General features: G+C 41.6%; 2 protein-coding genes and 1 long non-coding RNA gene across 14 annotated transcripts in view; 2 read left to right on the top strand and 1 right to left on the bottom strand.

The window, feature by feature from the left end:
* Nucleotides 1–15,142, top strand: part of pld1a (phospholipase D1a) — a 34,210-nt gene extending 19,068 nt beyond the window's left edge. For 2 of the 4 annotated variants that reach the window (XM_086049574.1, XM_086049573.1), the window contains 19 exons: nucleotides 57–115; nucleotides 1,003–1,095; nucleotides 1,516–1,668; nucleotides 1,772–1,921; nucleotides 2,763–2,846; nucleotides 3,078–3,159; nucleotides 4,199–4,309; nucleotides 4,400–4,585; nucleotides 5,507–5,939; nucleotides 6,202–6,320; nucleotides 7,072–7,185; nucleotides 7,606–7,716; nucleotides 8,251–8,339; nucleotides 8,946–9,059; nucleotides 9,149–9,198; nucleotides 9,971–10,105; nucleotides 10,278–10,431; nucleotides 11,644–11,761; nucleotides 12,494–15,142. In XM_086049574.1, the coding sequence (XP_085905700.1) occupies nucleotides 57–115; nucleotides 1,003–1,095; nucleotides 1,516–1,668; nucleotides 1,772–1,921; nucleotides 2,763–2,846; nucleotides 3,078–3,159; nucleotides 4,199–4,309; nucleotides 4,400–4,585; nucleotides 5,507–5,939; nucleotides 6,202–6,320; nucleotides 7,072–7,185; nucleotides 7,606–7,716; nucleotides 8,251–8,339; nucleotides 8,946–9,059; nucleotides 9,149–9,198; nucleotides 9,971–10,105; nucleotides 10,278–10,431; nucleotides 11,644–11,761; nucleotides 12,494–12,718 (2,580 nt within the window). In that variant the 3' untranslated portion in view covers nucleotides 12,719–15,142. Of the gene's footprint in view, nucleotides 1–56; nucleotides 116–1,002; nucleotides 1,096–1,515; nucleotides 1,669–1,771; nucleotides 1,922–2,762; nucleotides 2,847–3,077; nucleotides 3,160–4,198; nucleotides 4,310–4,399; nucleotides 4,586–5,506; nucleotides 5,940–6,201; nucleotides 6,321–7,071; nucleotides 7,186–7,605; nucleotides 7,717–8,250; nucleotides 8,340–8,945; nucleotides 9,060–9,148; nucleotides 9,199–9,970; nucleotides 10,106–10,176; nucleotides 10,432–11,643; nucleotides 11,762–12,493 lie in introns of those variants that run through there. The other 2 variants (XM_086049575.1, XM_086049576.1) reach the window with 2 other exon arrangements.
* Nucleotides 7,074–24,481, bottom strand: part of LOC147137171 (uncharacterized) — a 49,472-nt gene continuing 32,064 nt past the window's right edge. The window contains exons 3-4 of the long non-coding RNA XR_015089297.1: nucleotides 8,212–8,400; nucleotides 7,074–7,218 (exon numbers count right to left, since the gene is read on the bottom strand). This is a non-coding gene — a long non-coding RNA (uncharacterized LOC147137171). The remainder of the gene's footprint in view (nucleotides 7,219–8,211; nucleotides 8,401–24,481) is intronic.
* The window catches only part of tnika (TRAF2 and NCK interacting kinase a), a 60,185-nt gene continuing 51,333 nt past the window's right edge, over nucleotides 15,630–24,481 (top strand). For 3 of the 9 annotated variants that reach the window (XM_086049568.1, XM_086049566.1, XM_086049565.1), the window contains exon 1: nucleotides 15,632–15,993. In XM_086049568.1, coding sequence (XP_085905694.1) covers nucleotides 15,937–15,993 — 57 coding nt within the window. In that variant the 5' untranslated portion in view covers nucleotides 15,632–15,936. Of the gene's footprint in view, nucleotides 15,994–24,481 lie in introns of all 9 variants that reach the window. The other 6 variants (XM_086049569.1, XM_086049572.1, XM_086049571.1 and 3 more) reach the window with 4 other exon arrangements.

Genomic DNA, 24,481 nt, shown 5'->3' with positions numbered 1-24,481 from the left:
AAGCGGGATGGAAATTCCCGCGTAGCGTGACGCTTTGGTCTGCTGTCTGCTCTCAGATGGAGTTCATCGACGTCAGCCAGCTGTCTTTCGTTCACGACCTGGGCCCCAAAGGACTGTGAGCGCTTGGTTTTTCTTCACTAAAATGCAGTGTTGAGTCAGATCAATTATTATTATTATTTATTTATTTTTTTTAAAGTACACATTTAATTTGTGTTCATATATATTTTTTTTTAATCCATATTTTTTGTAACTTAAGCATTGTATTTTTGTTTATTAATATTTTTACAAAGGCCAACATTTTTTTTTTTTTTCAAGGGCCAACGATATTTTAATGATTTGCGTGTCATTTTGAATTGGCTCAAGTTTTCGAGTATTTTTGACAATTCATTGATTGATAATGAACGTGCTTTGACGATTTACGATAAGTACTGTGATCGTTACTACTTGTTTCGGAATTGTTGCTTGATTTTTTATTTTATTTTATTTTTTTTACATGAAACATGATTTGCATATAGAAAGCGCGGATGCGATAGTGATTTCTGTCTTTCACGATATTGCATCGAAAATGAAAAAATACTGTATGGACATGGTTGAAAAGACAGATACAGCCTCATCAAAGTTGTAGCATAAAGAAAATACCAATATCATAACTTGTGTTTTCTCAGCACTTTCTCAAAAAATTTTTTTTATTCACATCCATTTTGATTTAAATTTTATCTTTATACTGTATGTGGATATAATTTTGTTTTCTTACTCATTTATCCTTTTAAACGTTAGCTATATTTGCTTTCCATTTTCGATTTATATTTACGGTATTTCAATTTTGGGATATATTTGTCTCCTTATATTTTATTGTAATCAATACATCTTAAAGGTAATGATCCAAACCAACTCTTTGTTGTTTTCTCCTTACACTCTTTTCGTTATTTTTGTGCTGTACATTGTTCTTATCGTGCGTTTGCTCGTGTGTGTGTGTGTGTGTGTGTGTGTGTGTGCGCGCAGGGAAGGGATGATCCACAAGCGCTCCGGGGGCCACCGTATCCCCGGCATGAATTGCTGCGGTCACACACAAGCGTGCTACCGCTGGTCCAAACGGTTTGTGCTCGTCTTCTTTTCTTTTATTGGCTGTTTTTCCATTGCTTTTTTTTCCTTTGGTGTCTCATACAACGTTTTTTGTGTTTTTTTTTTTTTTTTGTGTTCTCGCTGCCTCCTTCACTTTATCGCAGCCAAATGATTATATGAGCATTTTTACAATGTATTGCGAGAACACACACACACACACACACGCGTGTGCACAAATAATCCCACACATTTGGAATGCTCCGTCAAGCCACCTACGGCTCCGTGATGATTTTCTTCCCACGGTCCTCCTCTCCAAAAAAAAACAAAAAAAAAAACAACAACACTCAACATAAAGGATGATCGCACGTCCGCCGGCAAAGGTTTAGGCAAATGTGGTGATGATGATGATGATGATGATGATGAAGAGCGTGCGTGTTTGGGGTTCTGCATTAGGTGGCTGGTGGTGAAGGACTCGTTCCTGCTGTACATGAAGCCCGACTCGGGAGCCATCTCCTTTGTGCTGCTGGTGGACAAAGAGTTCAGCATCAAGATGGACTCCAAAGACACGGAGACCAAGCACGGCGTCAGGATCGACAGCCTTTCCAGGTGTGTGTGTGTGTTTCTTTGCGTGTGTGGGCGGGGTGAGCTCGTTTTTTTTTTCTTCCTTTCCCCCCCCCCCGATCTTCACGTCGACGTCACGTGCGCGCAGGACGCTGGTGTTGAAATGCAGCAGCTACAGGCACGCCCGCTGGTGGGGACAGAGCATCGAGAACTTTGTCAGGAATCACGGCAAGGCCTTCCTGCGCGAGCACCGCTTTGGCTCCTTTGCGCAGGAGCAGGGAAACGTTCCCGCCAAATGGTCAGTGCAACCGTAGAAAGCGGATGATGCTCTTTTGTTTGTGGGAATTGCTTTGAAGTGGGGACAATGCAATTTTGCATACTTTAAAAGTCAAGTCCCTGGTTGGACTAATGAAAAAAAAAAACAAAAAAAAAACAAACTGATTTTTGCAAAATAAGTCGCATTTAAATTTTTAAAAAAATTGCAAGAATATGTTCTCAGCAGGCCCGCTAGTTGAAACACAGCATTCTGATTAACATTGCGTTTGTGCAATAAGAGTTAATCCACCCGTTTTTAGCTATCTCGGCGGGCGGCCATTTTGTCATTTCTGTCGACTGAAAATGACATCACAACCGCTCAGGGCTCAGATTACGACCAATCACGGCTCAGCTTTAGAAAACAGGTCAGCTGTGATTGGTCGTTACCTGAGCCCTGAGTAGCGGTGATGTCATTTTCAGTCGACAGAAGTGACAAAATGGCCGCCCCCAGAGATGGCTAAAAACTCTTAACTCTTATTCCACAAACGCAATATTTATCAGAATGCCTTGTTTCAACTATGTTTGGGTTGACTTCCACTTTAAGTATCGCTGCCTTGTATCGGCAGCCTCCACGACTACCCAATACTTTCTGGTATCGGCCCGATACTAACCTGGTATTGGTACTCGTCCATTTCAAATAAGAATATAATGATTACAAAACTTTATTTCTATAGCATCTTTCCACACAAAGTTCCAAGTTGCTTTGCAAGAAAAGCAGTTCACACAAACATCGTAAAGTACAAGAGGCAAATCCCGAACAAAACAGCTGCGTGTACCGTATTATGCTTTCTGTCCATATTGATGACGTAACTTCTGCCATGCAGGTACGTGAACGGAAAGACTTACATGGAGGACGTAGCCGATGCCTTGGAGGAGGCCAGAGAGGAAATCTTCATTACCGACTGGTGGTGAGTGTTGTGGGCTACTAGTTGCTAAGCTAAAAAAAAAAAAAAAAAAAAAAGAGAGAGAGAGAGAGAGAAAGGAACCAACACAGGAGCCAGCAGAATTGCATGTGTGGGCTCTGGATGCCGATGTGAGCCTTAAATTGTGACAAAGCGCAATGTTAGCAAGGGCTCATTTGTGACGAACATTCAGTAGGAATATGAAGTCTGATAAATGGCGCGTACTGGTTGGTGCAGGCTAAGTCCGGAGATCTTCCTGAAGAGACCTGTGGTGGAGGGAAACCGCTGGAGGCTGGACTGCATCCTCAAGCGTAAAGCTGTAAGTGAGGACGCAATCGCTTGCCGACAGCGGGACAATGGGATTTTTTTTTTTTCTCACGGCCACTTGTTGCTAGGCGGATTTCTTTAAAGCACTCGCGTGTGAATAATGTCGCGAGACAGGTTGTATTTTGTCAAGAAATAAGTTGAGATGTTTAGAATGTTTGATTCTATTTATGTATGTTTTGAGAATGTTGCATTATTTAGGAGAAAGTTTGACTTTTTATAAGAATCGTCATTTTCGGGTTAATGTCGTAATGAATTGTTTTGTTGGGCCAAATCTTTTTTTCTTTAATTAAAAAAAAATGACGTACACTACGAGAATGTCGCATATTCATGAACCATTTTTTTTTTTCTGGGAAAAAGTCATATTTTTTAACAAGAATAATTCATTTTGTCTTTTTTTTTTTATAATCATTTTAATCTCGAGGGAGAATATTGTTTTAGACCAAAAAGCCGTTATTTTTTCAGAGGAAAAATTATTTTGAGGGGAATCTTGTGAGAATGATGTGATTTTTTTTTTTTTTTTTTTTTTCGCTTTCCTTTTTTAAGACATACTTTTAAAGGAAAATAAATATTTGCAAGAAATTCTAGTTTTTGCGAGAAAAGTAACATTTTTCAGGAAAATTTAGCTAATCTTGCATTTCTAATGAAAAATGAAAAATACTTTACAAGAAACTTTTTTTTTCTTGAAAATTTTTTTTTTTACAAGGAAGTTATAATCCTATTTTGCTGTGTTTTCTTCAACAAAATCATTTTTTCCCCAATAGTTCAGTATCATTTTTGAGAAAAAAAAAAAGGAATCTTGTGAGAATGTTGATCATCTGACATTAATCTGATGTTGATGCACCAAAACGCAGACGATTTCATTCTCGTGTATAACTTGACAAGATCCTGGATGGATCATGATTTCTTTTTCCGTCACTTCCCCTCGTAAAAATGAACATTATTTTTGTAACGTTACACTTTTGATTTTTGCTCAAAAACAATGTAACTTTATTTCTCCTAATATCAAGATCTTAATGTGTGTGTGCTGGTAGCAACAAGGAGTGCGCGTCTTTGTCATGCTGTACAAGGAGGTGGAGCTTGCACTGGGCATCAACTCAGGCTACAGCAAGAGGACCCTCATGCACCTGCACCCCAACATCAAGGTCAGTTCACCCGTGTCCCTAATGATATGTCCGGTGAGTGTGTCGCATCGACAGCTTCATCCGTGCGTGCCTGCGTGTGTTTGTCCCCAGGTGATGCGCCATCCAGACCACGTGTCCTCCTCCGTTTACTTGTGGGCGCATCACGAGAAGATCGTCGTCGTCGACCAATCGGTGGCCTTCGTGGGCGGGATCGACCTGGCGTACGGTCGCTGGGACGACAGGGAGCACCGGCTGACGGACGTCGGCAGCGTGACGCGCTCTGTGGCGCTCGAACAGGTCACACACACACACACACACACACACACGTGTCATACAAATCATGTGTTCTGGGGACGGACCATTGCTGTAATAAAACTTTTATATGTATATAAAATTTGACATTTTGTTTGAGGAAATTTGGGAACTTATTTGCTTCCATATGTAGACATTGGTAATAGTTATTGGTAATGCATTATTATTAATAATAATTTTTTTTTTATCTCACTTTTATTTTTTAAAAAGTTTTAAAAAATCCCTCAGATAAAGGGGGAATATAAATATTTAATAAAATATTTTCAAAGCATTGTTTTGATGTCATGGGAAAAAAAGACAGTTTCTTCAGTTTCTTGTTCTTTTTAAGTGCCCGATGCAAGTGCAGTTTGTCTCGACAATAGTGAGGACAATAAAAACAGTAAAAAATTTTCCTTGGTTTTCTCGATAAAAACCGATGGCATTGCACTACCAAAAACTTTGTTTTTAGTAGGCAATCCGTGTTTTCTTGTCTTGACTGTCTCTTAGGCACATGATACACCTTTCATTCAAAAAAATGAAAAAAAAAAAAAAATATATATATATATATATATATATATATATATATATATATATATATATATATATATATATATATATTAGTGCTATCAAGCGATTACATTTTTGTTTCTATTCATTTTTAACAAATTAATCGCAAAAATTTTCCATAATTGATCGCGATTAAACATATTTTTCAACTTCAATTTTTTACGAAGCCCGGAACCGATATTGACTTGAGTAAAATCTTGGAATGAATGTGCCCAAAAAAAAAAAGAAAAGGCAATTTTGATTCAAAGACTGTTCTAATCGCTTAAAAAAAATTTTTTTTAGCCATTGTAAACCATGTTGGTGTTCACCCGCCTGCTCCGAAACGTGTTCACCAGCGACCGTTGTCTTATCGTTGTTCAGGCCGCTTCCGCCAACGCTCAGTCCAATAAGGCGGCCCCGCCTGCCGTCGGCGTGTCTCCGAGCAACGGACGGGGGACGCCGGCCGGCGACCCCGCGGACCTGCCCAAGCTGAAGGGCGTCGGCCGCAGCCGGCGCGCTCGCTTCAGCTTGTATCGCCACCTGCACAAGCACGCGCTGCAGCACGCCGACAGCGTCAGCAGCGCCGACAGCTCGGGTGCGCCGCAGACCTTCCGTGGCCGCCGCTCCTTTCTGCCTTTTTCCCCCGCCTTTGCGCTTGAGCGCGTAACGTGTGTGTCGACAGGGAGCGGCGGCTCAGTGCGAAGCCTCAAAACGGGCGTGGGAGAGTTGCAGGGAAACACTCGCTTCTGGCATGGAAAAGACTACTGCAACTTTGTCTACAGGGACTGGATCCAGCTGGAAAAACCTTTTGACGGTGCGTAGCAATTACCAAATAGGAACCGGTAACGACTGCAAAGACAAATCAATACAGCGAGAGAAAACAAATCTTTCACGCTTTCACAGTCATTTTGTTCCTTGGCAGGATTCAGTCCGCTCCTCAGTTTCGCCCCTTCAGAACTTTTGAGATGAAGTTAATATTTTTTTTTGGGGGGGGACAAAAGTCATAAACGTCTATTTTTACGAGTCAAAAGTGATCATCTACTCCCGTTTGCCCCGCCGCCGCGTGCTCTGTGCAGACTTCATCGACCGGTACACCACTCCCAGGATGCCGTGGCATGACATCGCCTCGGCGGTGCACGGCAGGGCTGCTCGTGACGTGGCGCGTCACTTTATTCAGCGTTGGAACTTCACCAAGGCGAGTGCAGCCGTCATGCACTTGCAATTTTGCCGGCAAAGTAAACATCCGACAAAGGGAGTTTACAAGTGTTGTTCAACGAAAACACACACATAACTAAAGCCGCCTAGCTTGATGCTAACACACACCGCAAAACATCACCGATGGGCTAACAAATAGCATCGGTGTTATTTCTTGGAAGACATTTCAACACAAGCAGTGCAGCGACGCATGTCGACAGACAATGTCGCAATGCATTCTTTGTCCTCTGTAAAATATGACCATTTTTAAAAAAAAAATTCAAATATTTGTCCTCGAAAAATATCACCGCAGCTTACTGCAACCGTCTTGTTGGCGTAATTTCCGTATTATCCTGTATTATACTTCCCCCTGGTGGCCACAAGGCACCTACACCAGTATAATGAATCATGATACACAAATTATATTTCCACCCGGCAATTTTTTTTTATTCAGCGCTGTTCACTTTGTCAATTCGCTTTGTTACCGACGTGTGTGGGTTCAAATCTAAACGGTCCTTTCTTAATTCTTTTAATTCTTCTTCCGTCCTACTCCTTGTGCCGGAATGCCTCCACTAAATATAATCATTGACGAGAGGTTACACGGCACCATTTCGTGCCTCGCTAAAACACACGCAGGTCAATAAACGCTCCCTTGGCTGAATTTAAAAAAAAAAAAAAAAAAAGTGTGGAAAAAGCACCTTTATTTTCCCACCTTCTCACCCCCCAACCTCCTCCTCCTCCTCTTCCTCTAGATCATGAAGCCAAAGTACCGCTCTCTGTCTTATCCATTCCTGCTGCCAAAGTCTCACTCCAGCGCCACCGAGCTCCGATACCAAGTGGCCGACTGCGCGCATGCCAAAGTGCAGGTAAGAGAATCCTGCGAATTGGCCGTTATGAACCTGACGGGGGAAAAAAAAAAAGAAAAAAAATGTAAGAATATCAAGCACGAGCTCCGGCATTACCGACATGTCCGCGAGAGCTGCCGGAAGAAAAAACACGTTACGTAACTACGGTACTAAAAAAAGCAACACAGTCTTGTTTTTTCTTCTCTGATGCCAGTTATGAAGTGTTATTGGGACATATTAAGCCATATTTTGCCGGGGTTTTTTTTGCCGTTAATTAGGGAGGGGCGAGGACCACTTGAGGGTTTCAATAACCAAGATTTTCGATCCAGCTTTTGTATTGTATTACTACTAATTGTGTACCTTCATTTCCAGTGAGTCTATATTGGTTTTATATAATGGTTTTTTTTTTAACTATTATTATTTTTTTTCTCTTCCGTCAAGGTTTTGCGGTCGGCGGCCGATTGGTCGGCCGGCATAAAGTACCACGAGGAGTCCATCCACAACGCATACATCCAAGTTATTGCCAAAAGCAAACACTACATCTACATCGAGGTAAAACTGAAACACTGTCACGTGAGGATCTCGTTTTCTTAAAAAAGTGATTTCCTTTCTTTTTATGGTAATCACTACATCCGAGTTGGAAGAAAAACTCTGTAAAATCGATATTATGTATTTAAGTCGAGTATGTATGTTTTTCATCCTACATGTACATTTGACGTTTGGAGCCTTTTTTTTTTTTTTTTTTTTTTCATTTTTTATTATATTTCTTAGTTAATGTAATAGTGCTTTTTTTTTTTTTTTTTTTTTTTTTTACCTTTTTAAATAAATCATAATTTTGGGGGAAAGGGCAACGTGCATCAAGGTAAACTATACAAATAGTCCGATATGAATCAAATTGTTGAATTGCGTTCCAAAACAAAATACTGTACCGTGAAATGTATTTTTCACTCTTATTTTTCGATTTATTAGAAATGTTTGCCCATTGTGATCTTGTGTACCTTATTTGAACACCGCATTGCCATTTACAAACGGCGCACCGTTACTCACCGTACACAAATAAAGCGAGCCTCGGCCTTGTCCCCTCAGAACCAGTTCTTCATCAGCTGCGCCGACAACCGGACGGTGTACAACAAGATCGGGGACGCCATCATCGAGAGGATCCTCAGAGCGCACAAGTACCTGACCCAATAAGCCGCTCCATTTTGGGCCGAGAACCTGCGTTCACTTCAAAATGTCCTTACAAAGATTGATGTTGATTTATTGCGGTGTGGAATTGCCCCGAGAGGCATTTATGGGGGGAAAAAAAAAATAAATATGAATCACGATTACTTGAAAAATGAAAATATAAAGACAAATACATTTCGTTGAAACACTATAATGATGTAAGTTTGAAACAACATTTATATAATAATGTGTTATCGTAGAATAAGAAAAGGTGCACGTGCATCAATTCAAGAACGATTTCCTCGTGCGTAAACAAACGGCGCGTGTTGGATGCATATTTGGTGATCATTTTTGACGGTTATGCCAATTTTGTAATCGTGCCGTGTGATAATCGTAATTGAAATCGAATTTGGATGAATTGCGCAGCCCGTGGCATCTTTTAGCCACATCATTACCTCCGCCAAGCACAAAAAGCAAAAAAGTGGTCGTGTTTCGATCGACGTCTGTTGGCCGGCCAGTGATTTTTTTTTTTTTTTTTTTGAGGGACCTCCTTGGGTGTACCTAATGAAGTGGCCAGTCTTGCTGCAACTGATGTGTGTGTTTCCATGTGCCGAAAGGGAAGGCAAGAAGTATCGCGTGTACGTGGTGACCCCTCTGCTTCCCGGCTTCGAGGGAGACATCACCACAGGCGGCGGAAACGCCATCCAGGCTGTCATGCACTTCAATTACAGGTGAAGCACAAGCGCGATAGTTTGAAGCGACGAAAGCGTCGCAACTGGCTGTTTTATTTAAAAAAAACAATTTTTTTTTTTTTTTTAAGAACCATGATCCGAGGGGACTACTCCATCATCTCACAGCTTAGGAAGGAGAGTAAGTACGCCATGTGTTACTTCCAAGTCAAATGCTAAAATTCAAAGACCGTACGGTGAAGTTGATTTTTTAAAAATGCTTAAAAAAAACAAACAAACAAAAAAAAAAAACATAATCAAAGGTCCGGGAAACCTGAATTTAAAATGATTCCATTTGCATGCAGCATAACAGCTAAATGCTGCGTCGCTATGTTTACTTGGAACTTTTGGCTCTGCCGACCTCAGAGCTCTAATTAGCATGTCCTTCAAGTATTCAGGACCCAAACCATTTAGTCATTTATAGACCAGCAGAATAATTTTAAAATCTATTGTACAGCTGGTTGGGAGCCAGTCTGAATATGTTTTATTATTTTTTTTTAAAAGTGATTGTTTTGATAGGACTGCTGAAAGTCAGGTCCGAGTTGGTTTTGGTTCGAATTAGCTGAAGGGAAATGTTGGTTCATCCGGCTGTTAACTTGCTCTAGACAAACACACCACATGTTAATGGGACTGCTGTCATTTGGAAATTGCGAAGCCAATCTTATCTGCACCAGTGTTAAATCTATCCACGGAGAACACACACAACTCCTCTCGCGCTTCAAACGAACTGTCAACGGTTCATGTGGGGGCAAACAACTGCCGTTCTTTGTGTTACGTTTGAGATCCGTGTCGTGGCGACTTGGCTTGAAACGTTTCGCCGGCGATAACATCTCCAATCAAATTGAAATTGAGCGAATCGCTCCTCGCTTTCCTCATTCACCCGAACGACGGCATTTTCTTTCCCCCTCCTGCAGTGGACGACCATTGGATGAACTACATCTCCTTCGCCGGCCTTCGGACGCACGCCGAGCTGGAGGGCCGCCTGGTGACGGAGCTCATCTACGTGCACAGCAAGATGCTCATCGCCGACGACAATACCGTCATCATCGGTGCGTGGCCGCTATTTTGAGGCACACTGGCGCCTTCCGAGTGTGACGGCGCTCCGCAAATCTGTTGGCAGTTGCATAAGGACAAACCTTCACGCTTTGCACTCTTGTGCCACCCGCTGGCTACAAAGCACCGGGACGTGGCAGCGATCTGATTGTTCCAACCCATCCTCAGGCTCGGCCAACATCAACGACAGGAGCATGCTGGGTAAGCGCGACAGCGAGGTGGCGGTCGTCGTGGAGGACACGGAGACAGTGGCCTCGCTGATGGACGGACGCGAGTTCGAGGCCGGCCCGTATGCGCTGGGCCTGCGTCTGGAGTGCTTCAGGTGAGAGATTTACTCATGTCGTCCATCTGTTTTATACGTGTCTGATCCTCATTAGTGTCGCCGGTCTGACGGAGACAATCATATTTGTTCAATAATTGCCCATATTGTTCGGTTTTGAGACGGAAAACCAAAACACTCACTTACAAATAAACTGACTTACAGCTAAGCGTGTATAATACGTGCCTGCAATTCAAACACTCATTAAGGTCAAAAAAATAAAGTCATCAGGGGTAACTTAGTTAACTCTGAGCGCCGTTGACGTGAAATGGCGTCAAGGGGATTACGAATGAGGAGCGCCGTCAGTGTCAATTGCTGCCAACTACGCGTTTTTAAGGGACTGCGCGGAGAACGGTCTTGGCTAACTAGTTTGATCGTCAAGTCTGGTAAATTAAAGAAAAAAAAGATCAACTATGGCCAGCAGATGGCATCATTGGATCTCTTTTGGAGGAGCTCACTGTGTACCCCAGCAATGTGTTAGCTCCTAAAACATGGCGGACACTTCGAAAGGTGACTGTTAGAAGCAATTTGTCATGATCCAAATTAAATCTACTACAAAGAGAAAAGATGACGCAGATTATTTAAATTTATAAGCAGAAGTCATGACGCAGTGTACATACACATTCGCATGCACACGTTTACGGCACGCACACACTATTAAATACTACTACACTAAATGCTACTACAGTGCTACTACTACTACTAAATAATGTGCAAATAGATTGTAAACTTTGACAAATGTAAAATTGTTCCTCTGGTGAATATCTGTAAATACGTTAGATAACTAAATAAACATATTATTTTTTTCATTGTTTTTGTTGGTATTTTATGGAAGAAAAAAAGTGTTCAGATGTTTGAGGCGTCAAAGTTTAAAAAAAAAATCTTTTGCCAAAAGCATGTTTTCTGTTTTTTTTTGGTTTGTTTTTTTGGGTGATACCAGCAAATATTTTACTGCTAATTACTAGAAAATGGAATAAGATAGAAACATTTTTTTTTTTTGTGGTGAAGGAAGAGAGTCTAATCTTTCATTTGGTAGTGTATGTGTTCACAGATGACACTTTTCCTCTGGTCCTCTATTTTGGGGGCATCGCAAAAAAGCCATGGAAAAATCCTACCACACTTGTAGAGTTAATCCTATGAGAAAATATGCAAAAGTCTCTTTTTGGATAAATGTTCTTTTTTTTCCTCTCTCTCTCTCTCTCTCTCTCTCTCCAGGACGATCCTCGGCGGTCACGACGACTCATCCATCGATCTCTCTGATCCCATCAGCGACCGCTTCTACAAGGAGGTGTGGATGACCACGGCCGGACGGAACGCCACCATTTACGAGAAGGTATGAGTTCTCGCAACAGACCCGTAGTTTTCCTCAACAATTCAATCAAACAGGACGTTCTCCTCTTATGACGTAGTTTTGGTCTTACAACGGCGACATAACCAGAATTTAGTTATAAAGGCGCCTTAGTCTAGCACTAATTTCTAATGCTTGTACGCAACTCATAAATACAGTCAATATTTGTACGAAAAACACTTCTATGCAATAAGTGTAAGAGACCGACCGATTAATCGGCCGGCCGATTCCATTGGCCGATATTAGCTCGTTTAAAATCGGCCCAAAAAATCGGATTTTTTTTTTTTCCCCCTCAATTGTTTCTTTTTTTTTTTTAAACATTACATCGAGAATAGACAGACAATGGCATTCAAAAATTCCTTCCTAAAAAAGTTGACCAATTTTTGCAGATTTTACGATAAAGTATTTGAAAACAGTCCAGTGTTGTGCCTGTAATTCATGTTTACTTTTGTAAGCGTTAAAGGACCAAAAAAGACGTTATTTTATTCATTGTATATGTTTTTTTAAATTGACCGACCCATTAATCAGTGATCAGAATTTTACCCTGCAAAATATCAGAATCGGCCTCCCAAAAAATTCGTATTGGTCGGGCCCTAATAGATCTAAAACGATCCACTGAAAAACAGGGAGTGCGCTGGTAACTGAGCGTGCCTTCTTGCGCCTCATGAGCACGCATTCCAACAGCGCTGAGGCCGCCGTGCATATGTTCTTCCGCAGGTGTTCCGCTGCCTTCCCTCCTCGCTTGTGCGCAACATGTCTGAGCTGGAGCAGTACCAGTCCAAGCCCGGGCTGGCCCAGACCGACCTGACCCGCGCTCAGGAGGAGCTGCGCAAGATCCGCGGCTTTCTGGTGCAGTTTCCTCTGGACTTCCTGTCGGAGCACAACCTCATGCCCTCGGTCGGGACGAAGGAAGCCATGGTGCCTACCGAGATATGGACGTAGGACTTTTCAAAGCCGGATACTGGGACGCTATCTCGCCGTTGCAGCATTCTGAAGGTGGAACACGCACCAAAAGCATGACGGGACGCCACTTCCTGACAAGCTACGTTTTTAACAAAGGGACCAGGCCCTCTGTTTTAATACAACCCATATTAGGTCGAGATGGCAATGCATGCGTATCAGCTGCATTTGGATGCGGATGTGTTGCTTGACGCCAGGGGTGGGGAACCCTGAGGCTGAGATCGCTTAGCACTGCCCATCCTTTCTCGTATATGCGGTTCAAATTTCAGAGCAAGGTCGGTGAGACTATTTTGCTTTTGAAGGCGCTCTGGAAATGGCCCAAACCACCTTAAAATGGCCACTTCAAAACAAAAATGGCTGACTTTCTGTGTCTTTTCCGACTTTTTCGATGATAGACATGCCTACCATGTTTCATGTTGCTAAGTGGCTTTGGCGGCTGACTTTTACAAAACATTCTCAAGGGTGCGGCGATCGAGTGAATATGGCCACTTTGGAAAAAAAACAAAATGGCAGACTTCAGTGTCTATTTGGGCATGGGTTCTTGGGACTTTTTGTGGGTCTACTTATGATAAACATGCCTACCAAGTTTCATGTTGCGAAGTCAAACTGGATTTGACAGCTGAATTCAAAAACATTCTAACGTGCAATCAAGAGAGTTTAGACACTTTGAACCAAAATGGCGGACTTCGTGCGTCTATTTGTGCATGGGTTCTTGAGACTTTTTTTGTGAGTCTACTCATGATAGACATGCCTACCAGGTTTCATGTTGATAAATCAAACTGGCTCCGGGGGCTGAATTTTAAAAAATACATTCTAAAGGGTGCAATCAAGTGAATGTGGCCACTTTGAAGCAAAATGGAAGACTTTGTGCATCTATTTGGGCATGGGCTCTTGAGATTTTTTTGTGGGGCTACGCATGATAGACATGCTTGCTACCAAGTTTCATGTTGCTAAATCAAACTGGCTTGGGGAGCTGAATTAAAAAAAGAAAAAACGCTCTAAAGGTGCAGTCAAGTGAACATGGCCACTTTGAACAAAAACGCTGCATTTCTTTGGGCATGGATTCTTGAGACTTTTTGGTGGGTCTACTCATGATAGACACGCCAAACAAATGTCATGTCACTACGTGAAATTGGCTTCGACGACTCAATTGGTTTTGAAGGACTCCTAGAAATGGCTAAAATAACCCTAAAATGTCTGCTTCAAAGTTCAAACCAAAATCGACAACTTTTAGTATCTTTTCAGCCATTGGTTCTTAAATCTTTTTGGTGGGTCTACTCATGATGAACATGCCTCCCAAATGTCATGTTTTTAAGTGAAACTGTCTTCGGGGGCTGAATTTTCTTTGAAGAACTTTGGAAATGGCAAACATGACCCAAAAATGGCCGCTTCCTTTGTGTTTTCAGGCTTGAGTTCTTGAGACGTTTTTGCGGGTCTACTCGTGATAGACATGCCTACCAAATGTCTTGTTGCTAAGTGGAACAGGCGCTGGGGGCTGAATTTTTCAAAAACCTTCATGGAGAACTGCTGTGTAAAGCCCCTCAAAACACATTTTGAACACATTGCTATTATTTGAGCCACGCTTAACAAGACTATATACTGTACCCACCTTTGTGACGTCATATCTTGACACGTCATCGTGCTGAAATAGTAGCAACCCAGTCAGAAGAGACAATCTTTCCTCGTGCAATTCCATGTTTGCCCGGCAGGTGGTGCTGGTTTCTTACAAGTAGAAAGCTGGTACTTTTTTTTTAATTTTTTTTTTTTTTTATCAAAACAAACTCCCCAACAGTCATTTTTTTCTTATTCGAGCTAAGAAAATGCTCAATTTTAATTGAGATATTTTATTGTTATTAATGTCTTTTAATGCTGTGGAAGGTAATTTTTTATTGAAATGTAACATTTCATACCTGAACGAACCACCCCCCATCACCCCGCCCCCCAGCCCTCCTTCCAATGTGAATGTTAAGAACCACTCTTGTTATTTTCCAATGTTAGCAGGTAGAATATAAATGTATAAATATATACGGTATATACGTGTGAAACAATAACATCTCCTTTGACGGTGCTGGAAAGATGAGTCCATTATTCGTCCAGGTAATAACTTACACTAATCATTTCTTGACTGGGACCATGGGCTTTTAAATGTTCCAATTTTCAGTTTTGCTTTCTACAATTTTAATCCGTACTGTATTTTGAACTGTATTCACATATGACAGTAATAATCCGTATTTACGTTCAATCATCTGCTTGGTATTGCTTAGTTTCTATGATGTAAAAACCACAGTTGTGTCTAACTTCTCTCTATCTTCTGCTCTTAGTGGTTTTGTACAGTCAAATCTGCTCAGTTCACTGGATTGACTTTAAATGGCAAACCAATAAAAAGTATCACTTGTTCACACCAAAGACACTTTGCATGAGTGTGGCGCTGTCCCAAAAATGATCATTCAATAATTCAAAGGTATTAAAAAAAAAAAAAAATCATGATTTAAAAAAAACAAACATTTATGCAATTTGAAATTTACAATTACAACTGCAGTTTTCTAAACTGATCATAAAAAATGTAAACTAAAAAACACAGAATAACACCATTAGCAACATATATTTTTTATATAAAACAATATTTTAGATTCATTAAAAAATCGAATATTTTTGATGTTTAAACTATGTTCTGTTGATTCTTAAAACAAATAGAATAATACTAATGCTACAGTACTGTAATTGTTTTGACCTACATCTGTCCTTTACACTTCCCATTCTGATTCTTATTCTTATTATTAAATGATTTTTTTTTTTATGACATGAGCAGATCACATGACACGTTCAAAGTCCGGGACTCCGTGCCGCGCGGGTCCCTCACCCCACGCCCCCTCCCCACGCCCCTTATTTAGCCCCTCCCTTCCGCTCGACATCCGCCAGCGGTCTGTCACCGCACACGGAGCGGCGTCGGATCACAGTCAGACACTCACGCCGACCCGCGAGGCAGGCAACACCGCCGGCTTCGCTTTCGCCTCCACCCCGCCGACACGGACCGGGAAGCGGTCGCCGATGTCCTCCCCTCGCTTTAGCCGGAGGCGACTGACGGGCGCCGGAAGCAGAGACAGTCAACGCCAGCAGTACCTTGGACGCTAAGATCTTTTCTTTTCTTTTTGGCTTTTGCTTTTATATTTCTTCTCTGGTGTGACTTGAGTCCTCTCGCCATGGCGAGCGACTCCCCGGCTCGGAGTCTGGATGAAATCGACCTGTCTGCTTTGAGGGTGAGCCAACCTACATTCTTCTTACTACTTGGGTGCACCTGACACTGGAGCAAGCAAGTGCAATAAGCCAATCGTGTACAATGTGTGTGTATTTTTGCTGACTTGAATTTTGGGTACACCAAACCCCCCCCAACCCCCCACACAAACATCAAATCAGAAACCTACCCAAACTAGAATTTAGGAAAGTAGCACTCTACAATATTACTTTGAACAAACGTATTATGATGCACAGTGTTTGAAATGATTCATTTCATGCTTCACCTCAATTCATGGCGCCGGCCCTCCCGGTGTACCCGCCTTGGCCACCGGAGGGCAGTAAAATAAAGCAACGCAGACACAAAGGAAGTATAGTTCCTTTTATCGTATAACGACAGTGAGCTGCTGTAATAGTCGTTTTTCACAAAGGATAAAGAATTAGACGCATGCGTGATTTTTTTTTTTTCTGCCTACATTTGTTGTGCCATCGTTTGGGTTCAGATATCTGTTACCTAAAAGGTTATTTAAATACAGTGTTCCATAGAAAACTTCACAAAAGTAGGCGAATTAGTGGGGACGACTATTAGCTTCCCGCGTTAGCGCCAGTATTAGCCCCTCCACCGTTAACATTACCTTCAACATTTGCTTCTGAGATTACAGAATGCATGAAAATATATATATATATATTTTTTTTTTATATTTAATGTTAGCTTCCAAGGTTAGCAATAGCATATTATGCTTCCGAAGCTGGTCGGGCTTTTGCGTGGCGCCGTAGGATGTTAAGGTGACTTTTTTTTTTTTTTTTTTTTATTCAACTAAGAATAGTTCTACAGAAAAATACACAATCAGTGTGGGGGGGGGGGGGGGGGGGGGGGGGGTCACAGTAATGCGTAAAGCAAAATGCAAATGCACTGACAAGCAGCTGTACATAAATAAGCCACCCAAGCTAAGGACACAAGCTCGGACGTTTGGCTCGGACACATATGCTCGCTTTTTAAACCCAAATAACAACAACCCCCCCCCCACTCATACACACACTGTCAGATGAGTGTACAGTCATCCACTGACTAGACAGGAAGTAGGTCAGCTGGGTCTGTCGAGGGGGGGGGTGGCGGGTAGGTTGTGATGGGAAGGGGGTTGTGTGGTTTTTGTGTCTGTCTGCGCTCAAAGATGCAAAGAAACCGAGTGGGAGGCACAAGTGGATTTGGGTGTTTGATGTCTTTTTCATTTTCTCATGTTTTTTCGGGGGATGTATAGATTTTTTTTAAGGCAGCACAGTGCATTAGTGGTTCGCACACTAGCCTCACAACTTTGAGGTTCTGGGTTTGAATCTCAGCCTTGGCTTTCCTGTGCGTGGGCGTGAGTGTGAGTGTGTGTGCTTACAAGGTATTGACTGAAATGGATTATTTTAAGGACGATTCCGATAATCGATAAATTGGCTGATTCATTTGGAAAATATATAATGAATAAAATAACCTGTTTTCTGAATCTGAGCCGTGATTGGTTATTGTTACGTGAGCAGTTGTGATGTCATTTTCAGTCGACAGAAGACAAAATGGCCGCCCCCGGAGATGGTAAAAAACGATTGCCATTTTGCTGCTTAACTCATATTCCACAAACGCAATATTAATCAGAATGCCGTATTTCAACTGGTGGGCCTGCTGGGAACATATTTGTGAAAAAAAATATGTTTGGGTTGACTTCCGCTTAAACTTGACAACACAGACAAAAACTGGCAAAAATGTGAACATTTCTGCGACACTCACCGCGAGAATGGACAAAACCGGGTGTTTTTTCTTCTCCTCGTGCATTCCGGCCGTTTAATTGAAGCGCGCCTCGATTCAACAGACGGCCCAGCAGCGGGCGGCGTGTGCATGGCCGGCACACTCTCAGGTGATGGGATGTGACCAGCAACTCAAGTAGTCCAAGGCAAAATCATCGTCAATAAAAAACACTTTGGGGGATTATTTTTTTAGGGCTGAACAACTTTGAAAATAATCACATTTTGCTCCCCCCAACCCTTCCAATATTGTGATTGTACGATTATGTTTTCCAAGGTGGTTTTATCAATTCAACTTTTCATGTTTCATATAACGATATATAAACATGTGGACTGCATCTACAAAGTACTTTACTCATTTTTTTTTTTTTTTCCTAAAGTACAATCTTAGTTTTTTGGCCGCATTAAGGATAAGATGAGTCCATTGCTGTCACGTAAAGGTTGACAATGTGACCAGAGACTAAAGTAGTCCGAGACCAACATCCGCCGAGACCCCCGCCCGCCCCCCCCCCCCCCCCATCGCCCTCTCAATGCCTACTGCCCACCGAGGCCGCATTCCTCGGCCCCTCGCGCCGCAGACGCCATGGTAACGGGGCCACGGCAGTGCCCGGGGGCTTATACAAGGCTTATTCATGAATAGTCGATATACTGTAGGGAAGTCTGTCCCCTCGTCCTCCCTCCTCTTCGCTCAGCCGTTCCATCTCCACTTGACCCATTTTGAACCCCCTCCCACCACTCCGTGACGGACCCCCGGATTCAGGATCAGCACCGTGGCCCAGAAATTGAAACAAGAAGCAGAAATGGCCAGTAAAGGCGGTCGTTGGCGCTAGTCTCCCTAATTTGCATTGATCCATTTCCCTACCGCTTATCCCGTTCAGGGTCGCGGGTGAGGCGGCTGCGGCCTTCAAAGGCGGCTTTTTCTCACTGTGGCCACGATGTCTGTTATGTTTAACCACCGGAGATTATTTCTCCTCGCTGTATTTGGTTGATTTCTATTTTGAACTCTGGCAGGTGTTCGAGAATAATGGGAAAGGTGCCGTTTCATTGGAATCAATGTACACGCCCCTTTTCATCGAAAGCAATCGTCACTGTCCCAGATATAGCCACGTATCGACTTTGTTTTCTTGTTTTAGTAATTCCGTTGATTTCTTTTACGCACATTGGCGGTTATCATGAATAACTGTCAAGGAACAGTGGCTACAATAACGACTGTTTTAACGGTAGGGTCGTCTGCCGATTATTTCGTCGATTAATTTGTGAATCGTAAAAAAAAAAAAAAAAAATCCATCCCTTTATTCCAAAACAGGGTATTATTTCAAATCGACATTGCAGAAAATGCCCAGAAATACAATGATTCCGATTTAGATACTGGTTTGGTCCATGACATCTGTCAGAAAATCGGCAAAAATGCTGATTGTTACTATCCAAAGTAAAACCGATGCAGATGTTTTATTTCTATTCAACACAAATATAATAGATCTGCTTTCTCGGAGGACTACAGAAATCTAACAATATTTAATAGTTATTTTAAAGAGGTGCGACACTTAATCGATTTTCAAATACATTAATTATTGTTTTTGATAATTGATTGTTTAATTAGTTAAATGTCAAACTCCTCATAATTTCAGCCTCTTAACAGTAAATATTCTCAGATTTATTCAGAGCTCCATTAAAGCGGACTGATTATGTGTTGAATCAAAATAAAGCATTTGCAAACATGCGCTTTAACTTTGGAAAACAACGATCAACATTTTTGCTGATTTAAAAAAAAAAATTATTTATTTTTTTTATACATGTTGCATACATGTCCAGTAACTGAATCATAATTACTTTGTGCATTTTCTGCACTGTCAATTTGAAACAATGTTCTCCTTTTGAATACAGCGATGGGGGTAAAAAAAAAAAAAAAAAGGCTTTTTTAAATCCGAATCGTCGATGAATTGCCAAAGTAATCGATAGTTTGAGTCCTATTTTTTTTTCAATCAAATCCTTAGGCAGAAATTTTGAGGATTTTAACAATTTTGAAGTAAAAAAAAAAAGTATCCTAACAATTTTATTATTTGATTTTTTTTTTTTCAAAATTCCCTAATGCCCTAATTCAAGTACACATTTGAAGCCTGGAAGGAAGCTGTGAATCGGGCCCGACGTGGCAAGCAAACTCTCTGTCATGACACGTTTTCTTGTAAATGTGTGATTAAGACTTGACTCCCGCGTGATGAATAATGCAGCGGCGAGATGTGGGCGGGATGTGCTGGGAATTTAGACTCGTGCCTCATCACTTTTGTGTTCTAAGTGAAGACCCGATTGCACTCCCCCCCCCGCCGCCACCACGACTGCCTGCGTCCTCTCAAGGGTCTCTCTAATTTAATCCACCCCACTTGTGTGTAATTCACTTCCCGGAGACCCAACAAGTCGATACGGCAGGAGGACAACGCTGAAAAAAAAAAAAAAATGAGAGGAGTTTTTAAATAGTGACGATTAGACTGACGGCGAGGTTTCTAATGTGTAAACGGACTGTTCAGAAGCACAGAAACCAGCCAGTATGGTGTCCGACCTCCGAAGACTGGGAACTGCCGTCTCAAAAATTGCTGCATCAGAGTTGTAATAGGAGTTGCGTTTATCCGCCTGCTGGATATTCGGGCCCGACCGATTCATCGGCCAGTCCTTGAAACATCTTCCAGAATAATCGGCCAAATTGCCCATGTTTGCTGATTTTGTTTTTACTAGTGCTGTCAAGTGTTTACAATTTTTTAACTCATTAATCTCAAACTTTTCCATAATTGATCGCGATTAATCGCATTTTTCAACTACACTTTTTTACGAGGCAAAGACGTAAAACTACGTAAAAGTCCGTCTTTGCGACAGTGACTCGCCTCTAAATTTGGCTGCGCAGTAAGCAGAGGTCAGCTGCTACAGGATGTAAATAAAACTGAGTTAATTTTTTTTTTTTTTAGTCTGTTATGAAATTTAAATTAATCTCCATAGTTAATGCTTTAATTTTGACAGCCCTAGTTTTTACCTTTATGTATTCTAACCGTTTACTGCAGTTGTACACAAGTAACACTGGTTTCATTATTTATTACAGAGGTGGGTATTTTAATTTAACGATCCGTTAGTGACGGATTACACTGGTGGATGACAACCCACTTCCGTCAATCGTCATCCCGTCATTCATCAATCGTCATCAAAACAGGCGTCTATCAGTGACGGACTGACGGACCGTTTGTAAAATATTTATTCCTGACCGGTCAGTCCGTCTGATGGGATGCCTACCTCTGATTTATTACACATAAATCTATACCTTATACAATATAATCTTGTATTCTTAAATGAGGAGTTGAGCAATACAGTGGACGGACCGTCACTGACGGACGCCCGTTTTGCTGACATTTTTTGGGCAGGGGGACGGACCGATGGACCGACCAATTTGTGACGGACTAACTCACGGCCTTAACTGACGGACTGACGACTACAATTCTGTTCGGCACGAAAAATGACGGACCGAAAAACCTTCTTTTATGCATTATATGTATTTTTTATTAATCGGCCGATTCATTTGTAATCACCATTTTTTTTTTCTGCCAAAAATCGTCAACGTCATCGCCCTATTGGATACTACCTCCTTACAGGAATACCATGTATGCACTGTCAATACATGTGTGTAGCAGTTGTGCAGTTACATAAACGGTGGAAAAAGTTTCGAAATGATTTATCTCTGTCTCGTTTTTTTTTTTATCCGACAAAAATCTGGCATTTGAGCAGGGGTGTGTAGACTTTTACATGCACTCTACAGCACACCCCAAAAAGTCTGAAGGACCCCTGCCTGAAATAGAATTGAAATGATTTTGGTGGACTTTTTTGGTGGGAACGGGCGAAATCTTCAAGCCTTGGTTTAGGTAAGAGGAGGGATTAAGATTATGTTGAGGAATGAATCGCAGTCACTCACACACACGCACGCACGCACGCACGCACGCACGCACACACGTAACGTAACATGGCTTTGGCGGGGCTGCACTCTAAAAGCCATTATTCATAATGGCCTCCCCCTAATTCCTCCCCAGGACAAATATCCCCTGTTTAGAGTGAAAGAAGGCAGTTCAGGGACTGCGGCGGTTGGTTGCGTCCTTAACGTAAGGTTCAAGCTCACGATGATGGAAGTCGGTCGCTTTTTTCATAAAATTTTCAAAACGTTTTCATAAAGCCTCAGATGCGGTTGACTTTTGAGTTTCCGTTGAAGCCTTTGATATAAGACTCGACAGATATTTGTTGTGAATTTTGTGATATTTTTCCTCAAATGGTTCAAATCGTGCAAATGTTTTTGCGTCACTTTAGAAGCATCTTTTTTTTTTTTTTTTTTTTTTTCTCATTTTGCTAATGATGTTTTTGTGTGACTTTTCAGGCATAGTTGTCCTGAAAAAATGTTGATCAAATTCCAAATTGCTCATAATTTTTGAGTTGTGTGATCTTTCTGAAGATTTTGTGTCACTTTAAAGAATTTTTTTTCTCCTGAAAATTTGGGTTGTTTTTTTCTAATGACTTTCTTGTGGGACTTTTCATGAATAGTTTTCTCTCAAAATGTTGCTTGAATTCCAAATTATTCAATGTCAGGAATGCTTCTGCTGTTTAACGGGGCTCAACCAATCTGGATTTTTTTTTTGCCGATTCCGATATTTGGCAGACTAAAATTCTGATGACTGATTACTCAGCCGATTTGGTCCCAGGCCGTAGAGAGATATAATTTTTTTTTTCCTCGAAACATAAGCGTTATGTTTAGGCAAAGTAATCCCTAAAAATGTTCGTCATATTCTTAATTACTTAACCTTCAAGGGCTTTTTTTGACTTGTACTCTTTGATGAAAGACTGGACATAAACAAACTACTTTTTTTGTGAACTTTGTGAAGTTTTTATTCCTGAAAAAAGCTGGTCAACAATTTCCAAATTGTCTCAAGTCAGCGGCCTTCGATTCTTTGGGTTCCTCCTGCTGTACGTTTCTTAATAGAACTCGATAGAAACTGACCACTGAAAACGATCAAGTTTTTTTAAACTTCTAATTTGACCAAAAATTGCCATCGGTTTCCAAATTGGGTGATCTTTCCAAAGATTTTTGTGTGACTTTTAAAGGCATCCTGTTATGAAAATTTGAGTCGGTTTGGCTGCTGATATTTTTTTTTTTCCTAAAGACTCCACAGGCAGTTTTCCCGAAAAATGTTGGCCAAATTCCAAATTGTTCAATCTCATTCGAGCATCCCTCCCATGTCTTTTGTTTCCCCTCAGTATTCAGTTTGTGTTGTTTCCCGACTTGTAATTCAAGCATTATTCATCAGTGTGATTCGGCGCGGGGGGTCACGTGACCGGTCATGTGACACCGGCGGAATGCACAATGAGAAACGGGCGAAGGAGGTGGGGGGGTCTTCCAAAGGGAGCGGCCAATTCTGCCAGGGGCCTATGAATGATGAATGACGCCCGGCATGTATTTTTATCAGCAGGCCCGAGGACACGTTTGAAGTGGAGCAGCATAAAATCACATTTTTTTTTTTTAAAAATCAAAAGAAAAAAATCGCTCCATTTCTGCAGCCATTCTGATCCCCTCCCTCCATAGCGGGGGGGGGGTTTATGTTCCACACCACACCCAGAAATAAGTGAAATCCGCTCCCTCGAGGTGTGGCACCCGCGTTTTCGCACATTCGACATTTTTTTTGCTTTTTCAATATCTCTTCGCGTTTGTTTGTTTATTTATTTATTTATTTATTTTTGCAGTATATGGCAGTAAAGTTCATCGCGATGAGTCCCCTCTGCGCGGCGAGTCCGCCGTCTGTCGCAAGAGCCGTTTCTCTCTTGAATACGCCAAATGTTTTTCAAGGACACCAACCAAGCGACTCATCGAGCGCCTCAAACGAACTGTCAACGGTTCTTATGGGGAAAAAAAAAAAAAGTTGCTGTTTGTACTTAAGTGATGGTGTTGTGCTCTATCACTGAGAGCGCAGAGTTAGCTTGTTAGTTAGACAGCTGGTTTTTTTAACAAATTTTTGTGCGGAATACTGAAAAAAATGGACACATATATATATATATATATACACATATATATAAAACTGGTTACAAGCTTTGAAAAAAAAAAACCCAGTATAAAAGCAACTTATAACGATTACAGGGTTAAGAGAAAAGCCAGAACTAATCCTTTCTTAATTCCTACTATGCTATCTTTCTGTTTGCAAATATTGACAGCACTGACCTATTGGGAGCCGCACACACCTCTCACTGCGCTGTCTCAATTGTGACTGCACAGACAATTTGTCACGTAGCTGTAGATGAGTCCAATCGCAATCAGTTGGCAAGTCTTGCTGAATCGGCATAAAAATCTTTTTTTTTTTTTTTTTTTTTTCCCCAAACGGTTCCCCAGAGAAGAGGAGGAATAAAGATAATCGCACAAGGGAAGAAAACCAACAGATAGCAAAACTTGGCTGGACTCACGTCGGTGTCATTTGCGTTTTCTATATTAAAAAAAAAAAAAAGAATAAAAATACAAATCAGAAAGGGGGTTTGTGTGAAAAAAAAAAAAGTGCCGTCTCGCATCGCCCTGTTTGCTTGGCCGTGCATTTTGCGCTCGATTGAATGTTCCGAGCCGTCGTGTGGGTGCGCGGCGCCAGACAGAGGGAGATGTGCTTCAGACCAGCTCGTCTTTTGCCGTTCAGGACGACGTGTAGAGGAGACAAAAAAAAAAAAACCAAAGGAAGA

The sequence above is a fragment of the Filicampus tigris genome, chromosome 13 (assembly GCF_054856515.1).
Source record: "Filicampus tigris isolate MCC_2025a chromosome 13, RoL_Ftig_1.0, whole genome shotgun sequence".
NCBI classification, from domain to species: Eukaryota; Metazoa; Chordata; class Actinopteri; order Syngnathiformes; family Syngnathidae; genus Filicampus; species Filicampus tigris.
Note: the sequence above shows the minus strand (reverse complement) of the source record. Positions and strands in the feature narration are given on the sequence as shown.